At 37.0% G+C, this 19888-nt stretch overlaps 1 protein-coding gene across 25 annotated transcripts in view; it reads right to left on the bottom strand.

The window, feature by feature from the left end:
• Nucleotides 1-660: 660 nt before the first annotated feature.
• C2CD5 (C2 calcium dependent domain containing 5) overlaps nt 661-19888 on the bottom strand; it is a 65922-nt gene continuing 46694 nt past the window's right edge. For 18 of the 25 annotated variants that reach the window (XM_050325148.1, XM_050325175.1, XM_050325174.1 and 15 more), the window contains 13 exons: nt 18804-18968; nt 18004-18144; nt 15249-15312; nt 13347-13408; nt 12789-12887; nt 12256-12345; nt 11310-11397; nt 10183-10269; nt 8371-8421; nt 7258-7359; nt 6230-6420; nt 2988-3134; nt 661-2288 (listed from right to left, as the gene is read on the bottom strand). In XM_050325148.1, coding sequence (XP_050181105.1) covers nt 2157-2288; nt 2988-3134; nt 6230-6420; nt 7258-7359; nt 8371-8421; nt 10183-10269; nt 11310-11397; nt 12256-12345; nt 12789-12887; nt 13347-13408; nt 15249-15312; nt 18004-18144; nt 18804-18968 — 1419 coding nt within the window. In that variant the 3' untranslated portion in view covers nt 661-2156. The remainder of the gene's footprint in view (nt 2289-2987; nt 3135-6229; nt 6421-7257; nt 7360-8370; nt 8422-10182; nt 10270-11309; nt 11398-12255; nt 12346-12788; nt 12888-13346; nt 13409-15248; nt 15313-18003; nt 18145-18803; nt 18969-19888) is intronic. The other 7 variants (XM_050325165.1, XM_050325151.1, XM_050325166.1 and 4 more) reach the window with 2 other exon arrangements.

The raw sequence follows: 19888 nt of genomic DNA on the forward strand, positions 1-19888 counted from the left end.
AGGGTGTTTGAGGGTTGTTGGGGGCTCTCCAAACCTTCCACTAGACCATGCTGCTCAGAGCTCCATCCAACCTGGACACTGCCAGGGATGGGGCAGCCACAACTTCTTTGGGCAACCAGCTCCAGTGCCTCACCAGCCTCACAAGTAAGGAATTTTTTCCTAGTATCTAATCTAAACCTACTCAAAATCTTTCAGTTCAAAGCCATTCCCTCTTGTCCTGTCACTCCATGACTTGTTAAGAGTCTCTCTCCATCTCTCTTGTAGACTCCTCTCCACGTACTGGAAAGCCCCAGTTAGGTCACCCCAAAGCCAGGCTGAACAACCCCAACTCTCTCAGCCTTTCCTCACAGCACAGGTGCTCCATCCCTCTAACCACCTTGGTGGCTTCCTCTGGACTTGCTCCTTCCTGGTCACTGTCCCTGCCTGGGCTGGGGACCCCCCAGAGCTGGAGGCAGCACTGCAGGTGCCACAGCAGATGGGCAGAATCCCCCCCAGCTTTGGATGCAGCCAAGGACACAATTTTCAGCCCAGGATACAAATGAGGTTGTAACATTCTATACAAAAAATGTTCCTCTGAGGCGAATCAGGGTGGGACCTCTTCAGTAGGCAGGTATTACATCATTACACATTTACCTATTACACATATAAAAAGGCAATAAATTTTATAAAGAAATTTATTGTGCAAGAATGATTTTCATGCTCATTTACAATGAAATAATTAGTTTTAACAAATAATCATGCCATTGTTTAATTTCAACACTAAACAGGATATTTACATTCAAGTTTACATCTTTGTTCAAGTTCCATGTACGACATTGTCAGAATTAAGTAGGAATGCATCTTCAAATCAAAGTATGCTTTTTGATTTTTTTTTTTTACATTAAAATATCTTCACCTTTCAGACATTTACTGGAAATGACAAATTTCCTTTCTTTGCAGTACCTTCATTTCCCAGCTACAATGCTGGAAAAGAACAAAACCAAACAGGAAACCTCAAACAAACCCCCAAACACAAAACCAACCTGCAGAAACCAGTGCCACAGACATAAATCTGTCTCCAATCAGCCAGGTGTTTCCCAGATGTTTAATGGGAAGGAGGCTGCAGAATAACCTCTGCACAGCTGACTTTTGGGGGACACTTTATGTCATCCTTGCAAGAGACCACTCAAGCCTTAAGAAAATGAACCTCAGGACAATTCTTCCACAAAACCTTAAATAACAGAAAGACTTGTTTTGTCAATATTGAAGTGAACATGATTTAATAGCACCAAACAGCACTTTGGAACTTTTTGTTCTTTCCCTCCCACCCCCCATGACAGGCATGCCCAGGAACACAGCACTGTGGTCTGGCACCTTTTTAAAAACAAAGAACAAAATAATAAAAAAAAAACTCACACCTCTCAAATACCCACCCCGAACATCTGCTGTATAGTAATGATTATAAAAAAAATAAGCCAGCAGTTCACAAACAGTCCACAGGAAAAAAACAAAAACCCCCAGCATTAAAAAAAAAAAAAAAAAAGGAAAAAGAAAAGAAAAAAAGAAAAATGAAAGAAAAATAAAAATAGTTTTAGTGTGCAGAAATTCAAACTGTGACTTTTTGGTGCTGCTTTTCCCTCTTCACACTCTACACTCCAAGGGAAATTCAGGTTCCAGCCTGCATTTTCTTGGCCTGGACACAAATCTCTCGCTCCTTGGACAAAGGCTGCTAACAAAATCACCTCCTTCCCACCTCGACCTGAGAGTCAGCTCGTATGACATCCAACCTCAGAAATGGTTCTGAATTACAACTCATTGTGGTCCTGTTGAACAGCTCAAAAATACAACAGAACTTTTGCTTAATTCCACAGTTCCATGTGATGCCTGCTATTCTAATCCACACTCTCAGTGCTTCACCTGCTGCCTAGGTTTCACTGCAGCCTGGAATTGTAACAAAAGAACCAGTACACTGCCCTGACTCTTACATAAAGTTAAACCATAAAAAAAACAAAAAAGAAACAAACAAACAAAAAAACCAACCAAACAAAAAAAAAGGTGATTGTCTCGGATTTTGGCTATGAATGTTATGGAGACTGATTTTGAAGATGCAAACCTAAACATTCCCACACTCTAAATAATCTTCATATTTGGCAGAGACTATTTCACTTTTTCTGTCTTCATGTTGTGACATCTCCTGCAGAACTGGTGGGCTGAGGAACAGCCGTAGAAGGCTGTGCTGGTAACGTTTCCAGCTCAGACTCACGGACAAAAATGACGGCATCACCACTGACATTTATTAAACACTGAGCCTGGAAGAAAAGACAATACACAGTTACCAAACATTAAACAATAACATATTTTATGTTTACATATATCTGCTAGATCTAACTACACAGAAAGGTCAGTGGGGATCAGGAGAAAGACAAATCATTAGAATTTATTAGTGACGCAATCTGTGCCATAATTTCTTTTATATTCACTCACTTGCGTGCTATCAAACATGCAGATGGAGTCTTGTAAGACACCACAAATGAAACATCTGGTAGCTGTACTTGCTTTCACTACTGTTTTGAACATATTCCATTTACCAAAATTATCATATTTAATTGTTAGTCGTTACTAATAAAGCTTTGTCCTTTTATGTACAAAATGGAGCATTTTATATCAGCAACTCCAGGTATTTTTACAGGGAGTTGGGATGAAAATCCTGCACTGCAACATCAGGAAAACTAAGTAAGTTCAGCACTACTGTGCATCTGTTTCCTGCAATTTACTTCATTCTAGTAAACTCAGTATTTTTACCCATCTGGGTATTTCTGAAGCCTATTCCTAATTGTGTTTTAAGGCAGATGTTTGAGAAGTCTCTTGGCTTCTTCAAACATTATCACAAGACATCCAGAAGTGTTATGCAGACACGGCTCTCCAGAGCTGCTGGTTTTTAAATACATCAAATGTGTATTTGTATCACACTAACCACAACAGCACTGTTACTTCACATCCTAATTTACCTGATTTTTGTTCGGATTCTCCATGAAAACACACTGCTTCATTATGTAGGAGACAACTGCATTCCCCCCTAGAGCTGCAACGTGAGCTCTCACCATTGCAAACACTTCAGCAATAAAAGCATGGAGAAAACCACTGACACCGCCCTCCTAAAATGGAAAAACATATATTACATGTTATGTTAGGACTAGATACAAGATGATGAATACTTTTCTTAAATATTTATAAGCTGAATATTTCAGTGCATCCTAAACGGTGTATTGTAGAGAAGTTAAAAGTTATTCACTGTTTAGCTGGTCACAGTTAAAAGATCAGATGGAGAGAGACTATTTAAAAGGGCCTGGAGTGACAGGACAAGGGGGAATGGCTGCACACTGACACAGCACAGGTTTAGATTAGATATTAGGAAGAAATTCATCCCAGAGAATTTGTGGATACCCCATCCCTGGTTGGATGGGGCTTTGAGAAACCTGGTCTAGTGGAAGGTGTCACTGCCCATGCCAGGGGGTTGGAATGAGATGATCTTTAAGGTCCCTTCCAACCCAAACCACTCAGTGATTCTATGAACTTACTGTCTGAGGGAAAGTATGACAAGCAGGTTATTCATTTGTGACTCATTCTCTGCAGTCAGCATATTACATATACCCATGCTTTTCAGACATTCCTACACCTCTGCAGGGACATTTAACATTTCAATGACAGTTCAATAACAACTTTATTCTTTCATCAGGAAGGATATTGCCCTCTTTTTTTTTTTTTTTTTGATAACTGGAAAGCAAATAAAGAATAATTCATACTGAAGATTAAGAGAGATTTAGACTTCCTGGAAACTACCAGCAAGGAGTGGCCATTACCTCTGATCACTCCAACTTCATCTATGTTAATGACTGTCATTAGTTCTCAACACTCAGTAAAGAAACGATCCTTCAAAATAAGAAGTAAGCAAGGGACAGAGCAGAGACTTGAGCTATTCAAGCTATTTATTTTATTTTCCTCCTTGAAGCCCAAAGGAACTTCTAGCCATCCCATTTCATTAATTTTTTTGACTTGATGGTGCTTGTGGGGAATTTTTACTTCTTTGGTGCAAAGTTGAATAATTTAAACTGATGTGAAAGGAGAAGGAAAACAACTAAGTATGGATTTTCCTAGATAACTCTTATGAAAGAATGTGAACAACACAGTGGGGGAAAACATACACCAACCAGGCAACCAACCAAAAAAGTAAAAGTCCACAGAAAAAACTAAGAAAATAAACTGATCAAACAGAGCTCACTATTGGTTCAAAACATCTGTAAAATTTCAAAATGAAAGTGAAAGGCAAGACCACCAGACTTCCCACATGTGTGTGTATGTGTGTGCCACTGATGAAAATGAAAGAGGCAGGCAGAAAAAGAGATTGAACTAAACTGAAATTATATGGGCTGTACTCATATCCACTGGAAGAAGTATAATCTACCTTGAACAGACTCATAAAGACATCAGAAAAACATATCTTGGAGGAAAATTTACAAACAAAAGGGCAAGTATAACAATTCAAAATTCAATGCAAGTTTATCATGAAATTATGATTTTGTCCAAGTGTTTTAACAGTTACAGCAACTGATAGGGAAAAAATACATTGTAAGCCTAATACAAAGTTGAATGGTGACAAGTAACAAAAAGATTACAAATACCCACCTGTAAACAGCAAAACCTAAAACTACTGGATCAATCAGACTTTAAATTATCATTCATTTTTGATTCTGGTTATACATTTCAGCCTATGAGAGCATTCATAGGGCCTTGATATTCTGGAAGCAATAACAACACAAATGCTGCTAATTACTTTCCTGTGGAACCTGAAGCACATTGCTGGAATTGGGATATAATAACTGCCCTGTTCACTCTGTTACAGCCTCAGGGCAATACTGTGCAACCAGTGTTACAACTAGCTTGTACTGCAGCCTGTGTAGCTGAAGCAATTTAAATTAGCTGCCCTGGGTGCTGGAAACAGCACACTGACAATATTCCAGAGACTGTACAACTGTCCCAACTTCGTGGAGGAGCTGAACCAAATTCTTGAGCAACCCTGTCCCAAAATCTGTCTTGGGATCTGCTATCACAGTTACCAAAGCTGCTTATCAGCTACTGAACTTGTATCTACAGAAGCTGCACTTCATATAAAATGTCATGTAACCATTTCCCTGGTCTGACTGTACAACCTTTTGAAAATACTGTCCTTCTCACACGTAGATTTCCCAAGTTAAAAGGGGCTGTAACTTGCAAAATCCAAACACGATGTTTGTCTGATCGAAGTTTCTCTAGAGAGCTCACAGCTCCTTCTCATGAAGGTTGATCATCTTTATTAACATCTGCTCTGTAATTTTATCCATGTGTAATCAGTAAGAAACAGCACCCCCTTCAGCATTGACAAACCAGGCAAGAGGTACACTCTATTTCTATGGCCAAAAGCAGAAAGATGCAGTTATTTCCCCAAAGGACATGAAAATTATAATGAACATGGCTTGCATTTTGGCATGCTCAGAGGTTTATTTGTTTTCCAGACCCAGACTGGAGACACTGTTTGAGTGTCACTAGCTACACCTGTAACCTGGTTGTGTGGTTATAGACTCCCTGGTGTAGTTTTTGACTTCATCACACAGAGTTTTGTTACAGAGAATGCACAGAGTGCAATGTTAAAAATCAGCACAACAGTTACCTATGACATGGGTAACCTCGTGTTAACCAAAGAATTTAAAATCCAAATACACTGTGAAAGTTAATCACTGAGTTTGCTAAAAGAGAGAAGAATACATGATTTGTTCTGGTGGTAGGGGTTTGGAACTAGATGATCTTTAACATCCCTTCCAACCCAGGCCATTCTGTGATTCTACAAATTTATTTCTTTCAGCGTTTAACTTAATCTCTGGTTTGGGATCAAATGATCCCAGCTATCACTGTTGGTCAAAGATCCATTTTTTCTACATAGTTCTGTCTCAGAACTCATTGGTTTAGTATTCTATCCAATTCAACAGCAATGGCAGTGGTTAAGTAACCCTTTCCTAATGTTGCCAAACACAAAGCAGCTCTCTGTGTTCTCCGACAAAACCAGTGTAATAGAACTTACTCCCCACTCAGCACCTGCCCTCAAGTGACACAAATCCTGCTCCCTGGCTGTGCCATACCTCAACACAAACCTCTTCAGATATTTACCTCTGATCATCACAGTTAACCAAAAAACGCTAATCCCTGGCACGCAGCTCACCTCACGCAAAGAAGTGGTTTCTCGTATAAAAAACATGTTGATTATCCCGAGATATTTGGTTATTTTAGCCCCAGGTAGAAAAGAAAGAGGTGTCATCTTAACAACTGAGACGGTAGAGTTGGTGCACGACGGAACAGAACGGTGCCGTAAGTATCCCTCAGCCAATGGACTCGCTTTATCAAGTGAAGCAGCTGAAAAGATGGGAAAAAAAGAGGAGAAAGTAACTATCAGGGTCGACCACCGTTTCCCAAAACACAAAAACTCCTCTTTACGGTTTCCAAATAGCTTGGTGACAACATTCAGCTGCCTGTGATGCTCAGCCATACCACGTGAGAAAGGAAATCATCATGCAAAGCATGCAAAAGGAGACAAAAAGCTGAAATGGCATTTATTTGGAAGAGTGGCATTCCTGCAAAGGAAAACATTGAGGCGAGCAGCTGCACATACAACGATCAGTTATAAAGTGAAGGTAAAGAAAAAAGTGCCAACATTTTGAAAATACGTATTCTGCTGGAGGAACAAATTACAGGAAGTGTGAAAGTTGTTGTGTTTCCCCAGTGCAGCATTTTCCATTAAAACAGGTATTAATCTCTGCTAATTTAAGCAAGATAGTCAGACCTGTGGCCAAAGAACTACTAAAAAACAACTCACCACTTGCTAATTTAGTGACCATTGCCTTGACTGTCACCTTGGTGATTGCTTCCTGTTTCTCACCCCAAATTTTCCAAGATCATACATACACCTACATCCATGCAGTGCATGTTACACAATTAGTAGGCGTACACATTTATCGAGAGCTAATTTTTACTAAGTGAACAGAAATGCTGTATTTGGCTTTTTATGCTACTGGTTCATAAACCCTACGCGAGCTTACAGAGACGTCAACAATGTCGGCAGTTTTCACACTCAGAATTCATTCTACGCGTGATCTGCAAATGCTACTGCTGGGCAGAGAACTCCACTAGTCACCACTGGGAAATCAGAGATATGTCTCAGATTATCATAACGTGGTAGAAACAGCCGCCTACTTGTCTTAATTGATCCGCGCCTTATGGTCTGAGCTTTCAGTTTAATGAGCTCTATCCAGTTGTTGCATCTGTCTGCAAAGGAACTGTAATCAACTGACGTTGCTGAAAACACAGACAGAAAAACAAAAGAAGAAAAAAAAAAACAACAGAAAAAAAATATGGATGATGTCTCTTGCTCATCTCAATGCTCCTTTTGAGGAAGCAATTACTGAGAGAGAACAACCATCCCCTTCCAGGTCTGTTTAAAGGAAAAGTTACAGTAGAGCTTTGGACTTGTCCAAACCAGTATACCAATTTCTGGTGATGTCCCAGCTCTGAACCAACTGCCTGACTGGGACTTCATCACTGAAAAAACATGCAAATACAGTCATTAATGACTTATGCCAGATTAGTTTTTTTTTAATCTCAGTTTAGGTATTAAGTTCTGGCTTCTTTAACTTTATTTTAAGCCTTTTTTAATTTCAATTTTCATTGCTGTTCTTTTCCTCACCAAGAGCTGCTGATCATAATTTAAACTTCCCAACTGTCTTTATCAAGAACTAACCTACAGACTGAAAAAAAAAGCTTTGGTGATGAGGATAAGAGTCACAAGCTGAAACAACACCTCGGTTTTAAACACAAATGAATTCTTACAAAACGCTGTCTTCTTGCCCCAACATCCTCCCTCCAACATCTCCTCCCACTATCATTACAATAAGAAGTAAGAGTTGTTTCTGCTATGACTTTTTGGTATTAGTTGCAGGGGTGTTTGCGTATCTTTAAAAATAAAAAAAGGGTTTGCAAACACCGTTTCTTCATTACCCTGAAGAAACGGAAGGAACACATGCTAACTTCAAATTAAGACAAGCAAAACAGCTCTTTCAGGGAACTAGTTTTCTGTCAGATAAAGTGGTATTCAATATATCTGACAGAGAGTCACTTATTGTTAACAAATCTGACTTATGTCGTTAAAAAACACATCAAAATATTATGATATCATTAAGCCACACCAGAGCATGCATTCTCAGTTAACTAGTAAACGCTTCCTGGATTAAGACACATCCAAAAAGAGTATACCAATAGTCCAAGAATGCTCTTTCTGTGCTGGCATATGGCTAAAAAAAGTAAACTCACCTCTCTGAGCAGCAGGAATACCTGTGTGGGAACTTGCACCCTCCAGGGTTTCTAATAAGACAAAATTAAGCCCGTTCAGAGAATATATTTACCAGAGTCACACAGTGCAGGACATCTTTCAAGAAAGATGGAGAGAAACTATTTACAAGGGCATGTAGCAACAGGACAAGGGGAAACGGCTTCAAACTGGAATACAGTAGGTTTAGATTAGATATCAGGAAAAAATTCTTTCCTGTGAGAGTGGCGAGGCACTGGCACAGGTTGCCCTCAGGAGCTGTGGGTGCCCCATCCCTGGAAGTGCTCAAGCCCAGGCTGGATGGGGCTCTGAGCAACCTGGTCTACTGAAACGTGTCCCTGCCCATGGCAGGGGGGTTGGAACTGGATGAGCTTTAAGGTCCCTTCCAACCCAAACAATTCTATGATTCTTATAAAAAATTTTAGAGTAAAATATAAAAAACCACTCCCTCTTTATGGTATCCTATGTTCTTTGATAAGAGACAGAATTACTATAAACCACTAACTTTACTAAATCTATCTTGTAATTTTAATATGATTATTTATTAAAATTAATTATTGTAGCAGGTTGTACACAAATATTTTTAAAATAACAATCCCATAGAAAAGTAGCAATATATTAAATGAGCTGCTAAATAAATGTAACTACAATGAAAGCTCAACTCTAGATGTGAAGAAATGACAGATGGAATAGTTATCCAGCTAAAAAGCTCTAAGGCTGTGAACAGCACGATATGGAATGAGAAGAACGTCAGGAAAAGGGATACATGGGAACAGGCTGCCCTCCACTGGTCAGTGCCCAGTACACAGGTACCACAGTCCACTAACAGTGAGAGAGACGCTCTCCAGTGTCTGAATATTTCTGGATAGCTCCTCTTTTTGAAAATAAAAGGTCAACAGTATCACAATGTGACCAACTAAAAGTTAAGCACATGCAAATGGTTTAAGAAAAATGCAAAGCAACGAGAATATTATTGCTGAAATTAATATGATCTCTGAAAGGACATGTAAATGTGACAGGTAGCCTTCTTTATACAACTGATGTAATGGGCAAAAAAAAAAAGGAGCTCTTGAACATTTTAGAAAAAAAACGTTTACAGTAATTCACAGATACCAAGTTTCCTTTCAATAGCCATTTTGGTGAGTGGATAATCCAACAGTGGAGAAGGAAGCAAAGATGGGTGATTTCAATGAATGACCACCTGACTTTTCATGCAGCCGTAGAAAAACTGTGACAACCATTCTTGAAATGCTGCTCTATCTCAGGTAAGACAAAGCAGCTGTTTAACAGCTGAAATGTGCTGCACTGTACAAATTATTTACTACACAAGTTTTGGCTCCTTTCACTCAAAAAAAAAAAATCAGCATGCAACCAATACTAGATAAAGTATTTCCCACCATGAAAACAATCAGATTAATTATCGGAGGCTGAGAAATGGAGGTATTTTCCATGGGCCATTTACAGAAGCAAAGCAATATGCAGCAAGCCTAATTATTAGGTAATTTATAATGAAGTCAAATGACACCAAACACCCAGTCGTTTGCAGTATGTTCAACATTATAAATGTAAAGATAGAACTGATACAGGAAATCTATAGAAAAACCAACAGAATTATTAGCCAACTCATCCTATGTGAATCAAAAAATTTGACTTCAAAAGTCAAAATTATGCTTAGGTAGAAAAGAATATTTAAAGCATGTGAAAGTACAGATATTTTAAAGCCATAGGAACCATGAAAGATCAGAACTCAAAAATCAATAAAAAGCAGTAGCTGAACATTCCTCCACTTAACTGACCTTTAGCTGGAGAGAATGGTTGAGAAGCAAGCGGATCAGAGCAAAGTTCCAATGGAAATTGTAGCTGTTCTTCATTGTCTGTAGATGCTTCAACAATGAAAATATTCCCAATTGATAACTGACCCCCAAAATAAGATTTGCAAGTAATAATTAGCAGATTCAATTTAGTCAGTTCTGACTGGAATAGATTTTTTCAGCAAGTGTAAATAGTTCTGTAGGGACAGTTAGATGTCTGACAATAAATCCAGCTGCAACACTGAACAGAATCTGTGTTCCATTGAACAGGATCTGATTTAGTATTTTTAGGAAAAAATACCAAGTGAATTCATGCATTTTAGTTTTGATTCTGCAGTTGGATCTATGTCAGCTAAACATTACAGTAAAAATTAACATTTGGATTTATTTCACATGAAAGAAAACAATATGCTGAAGAAGTCAGCTATAACTAATGTTTTAGAAACATATGGCTCTGTCTTCTACCTAATTCCATTCCTCAGAATCTAGCATCTTCAAAATTCTGTCTGAATTCCCATTTCCAGATTGCATATATACATTTCTAGCATAAGATGGTGCTTCATTAGCAAGATGACATATGCAGATTATAGCAGTGCCTTCTATTCCCTCCATATTCCATATGCTTCACTGATCTCCAAAACCATTACTGACCTGCTTAAGGGATTTCAGAAGGGTTTTTTCATTAAGTGTTATGAATCATTTATTTTCTACTTTCTTGAAGTAAGGACAAAATTTGGTGCTTATAAGAACAAGTATTCTCTGATGACTTACACCACGTTTCAAAATACAATGGAAATGTCATCCTCTGTTACTCTAATTCGTTTAGTTAAAAATAATCAAAGAAATATGGTAAATGGAATAAGGAAATACCAAATTTTATCCTTGTGTTACTGTAAGTTTGTTGATATTGTAAAGCAAATACCTAAATACTTAATAAGTAAGTCATCCTGCTGGAGGTACATATATGAACTCTAAACAACCTCTATGTTTTGAAAAAACTTCCCTGTAAAAATATTTATATGTCACTGAAATTAAAATGCAGACTCATTAAGTACCGGGGGGAAACTAAAAAAGGAAAGAAAAATACTATCTCTTTTCATTACAATATTTACCTCTTTGTTGTGATTTTTCTGTAGGGGCTTTGTTGGTTTGTAATGCTTGATTTTTGTCATATGTAATTGCAACAGCTGTGACTGCAATCTGCAAATCAGAAACAGCTTATTAGGTAACTTAATATCTTGTGCAATCTGCAAAAATAATTTTGAAAACAAGCAGCTTTTGGCATAGAAACAGAATATGGGGGAAAAAATCATCTAAGCATACCCATTAAAACCCTCAACAGCAGAGCCTAAAAGGTAATAGTAAGGTCTGTTCTTAGATCATACACCTGACAGTGTTTGTCCCATATTTGTGGATTTGTTCATCAGTTCTTTCCTTTCTCTTTGTGAACAGACATTTAAAAAGATCATTGAAATTCGTGATCATTGTATTTGTAAGAGAAAATGGTGTTTAACTGAACACAATAATGATGCTATACTTCTAAAAAAACCCCATTTTGTCTAAAAATAATGAAAATACAACACATCATCTTGAAATGGCAAGAAAAAATGAGACAGTTACAATGGCAGCAACAGGCACAAACTGATGCACAGGAACTTCCACCTGAACATGAGGAAAAACTTCTTTACTGTGCAACAGAACAGGCTGCCCAAAGAGGGTGTGGAGTCTTCCTCCCTGGGGATATTTCAGAACTGTCTGGACACAATCCTGTGCCATGTGCTCTAGGGATGATCCTGCTTGAGAAGGGAGATGGGACCAGATGATCCACTGTGGTGCCTTCCAAGCTGACCCATTCTCTGGTTCAGTTCACCAAAACTGGTGAACTCAAGGCCACAATGGTCAGTGAGGAAAAAGAATGAACTCGAGTTTCACTTCTGAATTCACAAGACATACAAATAAATCAAATCACAGCCCAATTCACTCTGAGCAGCAAACACCAATTAAAGGCCCAGACTGCCATGCCTACATGCTGACAGCCAAAAGCAGCAGTTCACTTACCTGAACTAATTCATCCTCTGGTAGAGCAACTGTGAAGTTTACATGGCAAAGACAGCAGGGAACCATGGATCGGAGTTTAAAATACAAGCTCTGTTGAAAAAAAGATATTTGTGTCACTCAAAATACAAATCTATGGTTTATTGTAGAGAAGTTAAGAATCAAAACTCTTTTCATAGCAGAAGTGATCATATGTCTAGTAGACACAGTGGGGTTTGGTCAAAGGTTGGACTCAATCTCAGAGATCTTTCCCAATCTATTTAATTCTATGATTCTGTATTAATTTCTTCCTAAAGAAGAATTACACGTGTGAAAAGTCAGGACAGAATGCCAGGATTCCTTCAAATTCAAAAAGCTTTCAAAACCCTTAATATACTAAAAAGGCTGAATTTAGTTTTAGAGCAACTTATAAACGAATTACAGACACTTTGTAGTCTAATTTCAAAAGGTAATTATGAAACATATGTTATTTTCAGTATAGCCTAAGTTTACTTTGCTCCTATTTGAACAATTAAAAAAATATTTAAGATTCTTACCTTCAACAGATTCTCACAGATATCATTAAAGTTCTTATTAAGTGTTTGATTTGTTGGGTTAATGTTGCTTAATCTGGATACTCTTACTGCTGTGAACATCTGAATTAGAAACAAGCACACTTATTTTTTGTTTGCCAATATGAGGAAATATAGTTTATCCAATATATTAAAACCAAAACAAATTCATAATGAAGGAAAATAATGCATAACATGTTATTATGCTCAGTACCTCATGCTAAGTAACACAGCCAACAATCTGTTTAAGAGGCTTCAAAATCCAGCCAAGATCTTAAAAAACCACAAAATCTTCAAGTTCATATTTACTGTAATTACTTTTATACTTTTATATTAGGTTCTCTGTTAAACAACAGCACTGAAAAAAACCCACAGGTTCTCATACCCTGTTTTTCTTACCAAAATATTACTTTTATTTCCAACCTAATTTCCTTTTAATTTATCTTTGAAAAGTAGGGCTCTCTAATAGATATTTAAATTACTAGAGCATATTTCAACACAATTAGCAAAAAGTTCCAGTTTTCTTTGAATAAATAACCTTACCTGAATTTCTGGTGTCCAGTTATTTATACCGGGCATAATTTCTGTGTTGCAACTGTAAAAACCTGTGAAGAAAATATTTGGGAAAGTCTATTTTATACAATGACATATAAAATACTTCTAAAGAAACATGTGGCCTTGATGTTTTGCAAGTATTTTCTCTCATGTAGTTTTGAATATTAAATAATACACCAGGAATGAGGTTGACATTCAAAAAAACAAATGTAGTATTCTTGAAGGGAGGGCAAACACCCAAAATCCACAACTGCTCTGCCTAATTTCTAATAGATAAACTGTGTACAAATGAGGAAATCTATCAACAAGGCGTGAAAAGGAAAAGCTAAAAAGCCAACCTTTGACACACAGCAGAGAGATGCTGTAAAGAAACTACCTAGAGACTGAGTGCAAACAAACAGCACTTAACAGAAAATAACTGAACAACAAAGTAAGAAAAGTCATAAACAGCAAATAGGCAATCCTGGAAGTCTGAAGATACAGTTAAATAAGCAGAAAAGCAGCCCATCTGGTAGGGCCAATATAAAAGCAATAAATAAGCTAGAAAAGAAATTGTGTAGCAGCTTGCAGAAGATATAAATATTAATAGATTTTCTGTCAGAACATCAAAAGCAGAAATCATATTAAAGAATCAAGTAAGATATGGCAAGAATATGAAGAGATGGTAACACGAGAGCAGAAAACATGCCTTTTTATTTTTTTACATCAGTGTTCACCACTGCAAGTAGAGCTTTCCACAACAGTGGAAAACCAGTCTCGTGTTTATTTTCCATAAGAGAATCCATCTTAGAGATGTGTCTAAAGGAGATAAGTGGGCAAATGAAAAATAAAGATTCATATAAACAAGAGAAAAGGCAAAAAAATCAAACAGCTGACTAAATGGCATTGAGCTCTTAACTTAAACCTGCTCCACTACCAGAGGAGAGGATTTTTTAATCTTCAAGGAGTGAGCAGCTCTTAATGACTGGGATCTATTAATTATTTGCCTAATACAGATGTTTCTTTTAGTGGCCCATAGCAGCTATTCCAGAAAAGGGAGTTCATGGGCAGATGGGAAAACAAGACACTGAGAAGACTTTACTAAAGAACAGTCATGGCTCACAAGCTCTCAAGAAGCCTCTGACTGAACCAGCATACTTGGGACGTCAGAAAGCATTTGGTAAGTTCCTTCACCAAGGACTCTCTGCCAAACTAACAGAATGAAGTGTCATTGAAGGAAATGCAATTATTATAAGATTGGAAAAAGAGAGACAAAATAAATTCTCCATTTTCACAGTAGAGACATCTGTAACTCAGGATTTTATGCTTCAAGCATATTCATAACTTATCTGCAAAAGAGGATAAAATGAGGTAATTGCTGATGGCCTTATTTTAGGGTAGTAAATTCAACTGTAGCAGGACAATGGATAATCAATGAGGAAGAAAAGATTTGGTGGTAATAATAGATAACTATGACAAGGATAGTTCTGAGCTCAACAGGACTCAAAATTATAGACACTTATACCAGTTATTAGGAAGGAAACGGATATTTGCTCAGAAGAAACATGGGGAGACTCACAATGACAACAAGGAAGACAAGGACAACCAAATGTCCAGAGCAACTACATTAATCTCTTATCCAGATCCAGGAGTTCCATCAGGGAGGGTATGACAGATATCTATACATCCACAAATTGCATAAAAATGATTGATACAAGGCAATAATTAGTTTTCTGTTCTCCTTAAATTGACTTGAAACCTAAAAATTAGTAATTTAGTCTAAAATCTTCAGAAACAATAATATTTTCAGTTCTACTGGCATTTTCTAAAATAATTTTTAATAAAACTAGTTCTATTTTTTTCCTTTTGCAGTCTACAGCATAAAGTAGAAAAATATAGTTTTAACTATACCAGAAGGTGGTGGAACATCTGTCAGTAAAGAATGTACATCTTCCATTGCATCTGTATCATCAATCTGTAAAAAGGAATAATTGATGAAAATCACATTGCTCTGTCAGTAAGAAGTAAGATGTATATCTGGCAGCTCAGCTGAGATTTTTGAAAAGGATTCTATGAACCAGACCTCTGAATCTTAACTAGTAGCCTTTGATATGCTTAACACTTGAAAAATAGTTCTCTTAATTAGACTGTATAAAGCTATGTGCACAGAACACACAGAAAGTGCAGTAGATAATAATATAGAGAGGCTTTGTAAAACAACTTAAAATGCTGAACAAGGTTCCACATAATAACTTATAGCTTTTTCCAGCTAAGCTATATTACACTGATGTTTATTACAATTATTATTCTTTGCCTGTCCTAAAGACACATGAAAATCTTTCCAGCATTTTTAAACCCTTGCTTAGAAAGAAGAAAATTAAATGGGAAAAGGTGAATTTGGGATTACTATTTCTTCCAGTCCAAATAGCCTCTATTCCATTCAACCTTCTTTTAGATCAGACTGCTACCTGCCCTGCTACCTTCAGTACTTCTGTCATGTGTCTTTAGGATTATTCTGCCTTATTGATCTGCAATAGATCCAAGTTTAACCTCTAACTTCCAACATGTTCTTGCAAGTATTTTGGACATCATTTAATAATCCATTATTAAAAGGTTCTCTGTCAAGTATTGTTTCTCCTTGTCCCTCTTCAAGACGGTTTGTCTTCTTTTTTTTTTCCTCAGAAACTCCAAAAACCCAAATAATAAAAAAAATCCAGACAGCTTTACCTTTCACAATTGCCTTCCCAGCACCTCTTAGCATTTCCTCATCACAGTGCACTTTTTCTTACATATTTCCAGTGAACAATGATTTTACTCTTGAACAGGTCAGTCAGGAGCCTAATTAAAGTTTCTGTAATATTGTTTCTGACATCCAGTCTCTTAACAAAAGCAGTAGTCTTTTTTTCTATAAAGACTGAACTGCCAAAACACAGGGATGCACATTCTAGGACCAACACATTCCTTAAACATCAGATCTTATTTTTCTTGCTAGCATTAGCACCATTTTAATGCACTCTACAGTACACTACAGTGTACTTAGATTTTTTTACCTTCCACATGGGGATCTAGAGCCCATACTGGAGTTAATAAATAAGGTAGAAGGAAGAATTCTCCAAAACTGTAGAAAAAGAGCTGCACTCTGCTTGTAGTATATAAACACAGAATCATAGAATGGTTTGGGTTGGAAGAAACCTTAAAACTTCTCTTGTTCCAACTCCACTCAACCAGCTGATCTTTGGTATAATGTATCACACTTCATGAGGCAAGTGGACAGAAAAAGTATGCTGAGTTTTTATTATCACTACCTCTCTTCTATTTGACAGCCTTTACAAGTGAAATGAAGGCTGGGCTTATGTTTTGTACAGTATTTAGTAGTCTTTGGGTTTGCTTTTTTGGGGTTTTGTTTTTGGTTTGTGTCTTTTAATGCCTTACAAAATCCTTCATTTTTCAACCCCTTTTGCACTTAGCAAAGTATTTTCTGATTTTCACTAAAGTGCCTCAGAGAGCACCAATCATAACTTTTGTTCTGAGGAAATAATTCTACTCCTGTCAGATGATGACATTAAACCCAAAACCCTGTTAAGACCAGCTGCAAAAAATACTTGCTGAAAACTGCCCTCTTCCCTTTTTAATGTGAGAGTGAACTGGCATCAAAGTTACTTTTAGGGACTTTCCAGTTTACTTTGTAATGCACTGGAGAACCAAAGAAGAGCAGAAGCACGAACCTATCTGAATTTATTATACCAACCTCTCCCAACCTGTTATTTTTCCACTCTCTTATTCTCTCTATCTACAACTTTTCATCCAGATTACTTTCTAAGAAGATGGTGATTTGTGAAGATTACCAGTCTTGAATGTACCTTAGGCTGCAATTACAGGCTGTAATTTAAAAGTGTTTTCTTAGCCAGGGACAGGTATTTGTAATACCTGTATCTACAGGATGATCAGAACTCTAGCCTTTCTTTAATACTTCCTGACTTTCCTTCAAAACTGTAAAATGTTGAAATCACACCACTGAATTTTAGTGAACAGAGAAGTTCTTTATCTACAGGTGTTCTTCTTTCTAGTTCTAACTGTAGAAAGAACTGGAAGGTATTGTTGGAAGCTATGAATTCTTTGATTGTGAAGAGCATCAGCTGAAATTCAGAAAAGCAAGTCTTCTTTTATTTGCTTTCTTAACACATGCAGTTTTTTGAATGCTTTGAATACCACCAGTTCTGGAAACTAATTATTCTGAATATTCAACTATAACAATAAGAGCTTTGAAACAGGAAGAATATAGAAGCTTTTTTTTTTTTTTGCTGAAGTGTGACAACACAGAACCTCAATGTTTATAAAAATATATTTAAGTTTTTGATCAGTCTGATCTGCTGCTTGAAGTAGGCAGAAGGGCATTTCTTAACAGCTCTTAATTATTATTCTAGATATTGCTACATGTCCATGAACAGCAGGGCAATCTTTTTTCAGATACTGTCCCTAGGCATAATATAGATGTGCTTTAAGTGAACAGAATAAGAGAGACAAAGCAAAATCCAATACTTAACACTTTTAAGAAATTTAAGAACTGTCCTTGGAAATGAGTAAGAAAACTTTTCTCTGTTCTTTTTTAAGATATATATTTGAGGAAAAGAAAAGTATGGACATGAGTACTGAAAACATTTATCACCTCCAAGACAAAAGCATCCTTTTTCCCATGTGAAAGGTCAAGCTCTGTAACTTCATCGGAGCTTTCTGACTGGGATCTTAATAGCCTGGAACGTTGTCTTGGCTCTGGAATGGGAGACCCTATGATTTCTTCAGGTAGTTCCTAAAAAGGATATAAGAATTATCAGACGTTCTACATAGCTTAGAAATAATTTCAATCAGAAACAACTTGTTAACAGTTCTAAGAATCAGAACATTCTGAAAACAATTTTACTGTGAAATAAATCTAAATAAGTACAAACTGATTGAGAATCACAGAATCATGGAACAGAATATCCTGAGTTGGAAGGGATTCACAAGGATCAAAGTCCAACTCCTGCCCCTGGTTTCTACTGCTTTCTTGAAGTTTGATTTTAAAATTACCAGTACAGGTTATTATTGTAAACTTCTTAATTAATATTATGCCTGTACTGATCTTGAAAAATCTCAAAGATTGAGATACTGTATGAAAGTTCCTAGCTGAGCGAAAAGTGCTATGGATTTCATCCAAACCAAGGTCGAGACCGAATAATTTTTAATGTAAAACAACACATAATATGACACAGACATCCTGGTTCACTCCCAGAAGTTACAGATTTCTTCAGGACTCTTTTGGCTATGTGGCTAAAGAGATCTGAAAAATCCAGTAGCTTCCCAAAATAGAGCAAAAAAGATCTCTATTAATAAAGAAACTTATGTTCTAAATGATTCAGTTGCTAAGGAGACATGGAGTGTGTGTTTGACTCAGAATGTTTTATTTTAAAGAACAAAGGATTTACTTACTGGAGGATTAATCTCATAAAGTTCCTTGTTTTTTGCTATCGTGTCATTTATTTTCTTTTGCATATGAGATATGTGCTGCTCATAGGTGCCATCATTTGGAGTCTTCCCAGCAATCTGAATACCACCAGGTGTTGGCAAAGCTGCTAGATACACACCTGTTGCAGACTTTCAAAAAGTCATTAAGGAAAAAGACAATTACATAAGCATGTACTTCGAACATCTGCAGATAAAGTTTTCCATAATGCTCGTGCTGGAGCAGACAGCACTGTGACATGCATTAACAGCACGGCCTCTTGCCACAGTAAATGGATTTCTCTCTCCTGTTCACCTATGAAGAAAAAAATCCCACTATTCGTTCTCTCCTTCTCATGGGACTTCTCCATAGTGGAGCGCTTGACCTTGCCTAAAAATTCTGAAAAGGTTAAAAATTAAAACCTCTGCCCTAGGATATTTTGCATAAGCAAGTGATGGTTTTGAGGATTTAAAACTTGACTCAACCATTTACAGTATCACTGAAGTTGTGGCAATCCTATTTCTATTTGGAGAAAACAGATCATGAAAGACAAAAAGAACATGCAAGCTAGTCAGTATTACCCAAACACCCTCTGATGCAGGAAGAACCAGGACATTTCACTATAATAACCCAACATGACAGAATGGGGTTAGAAAAATATTGTTAATGAACAGTTCTTGACTCTAAGACACTTCCAATCTATCACTTATTTCTTCAGTGCCATCACTGAGGAGGCAACAAACTTTCCTCTCATTGGCAACTAACCAGAAGATTTACTGAGACTAAACTGACCTTACTTGTCATGGAACTGTAACGCAATTTGAGGAACAGGGACCTCTTTCACAGGACCTTTAAAGAACACAATCATTTTTCTGAAATTTATGCCATTAAACCATTTCATGTCTCTTTTCCTCTCATCCCCTTTCTAGTAATCTTGTCCTATAATAATGTTTCAAGAGATTTGAATCTTCCTTCTCTGGTGACGAAAGACAGTCTGCCCTGATTTGACAATAATGAAACACCTTGCTCCTTTCCATCAGTTCATTTATTCTTTAAATGACCTTTTACTATC

The sequence above is a fragment of the Myiozetetes cayanensis genome, unplaced genomic scaffold (genome assembly GCF_022539395.1).
Source record: "Myiozetetes cayanensis isolate MyiCay16 unplaced genomic scaffold, myiCay2020 scf3, whole genome shotgun sequence".
NCBI lineage: Eukaryota > Metazoa > Chordata > Aves > Passeriformes > Tyrannidae > Myiozetetes > Myiozetetes cayanensis.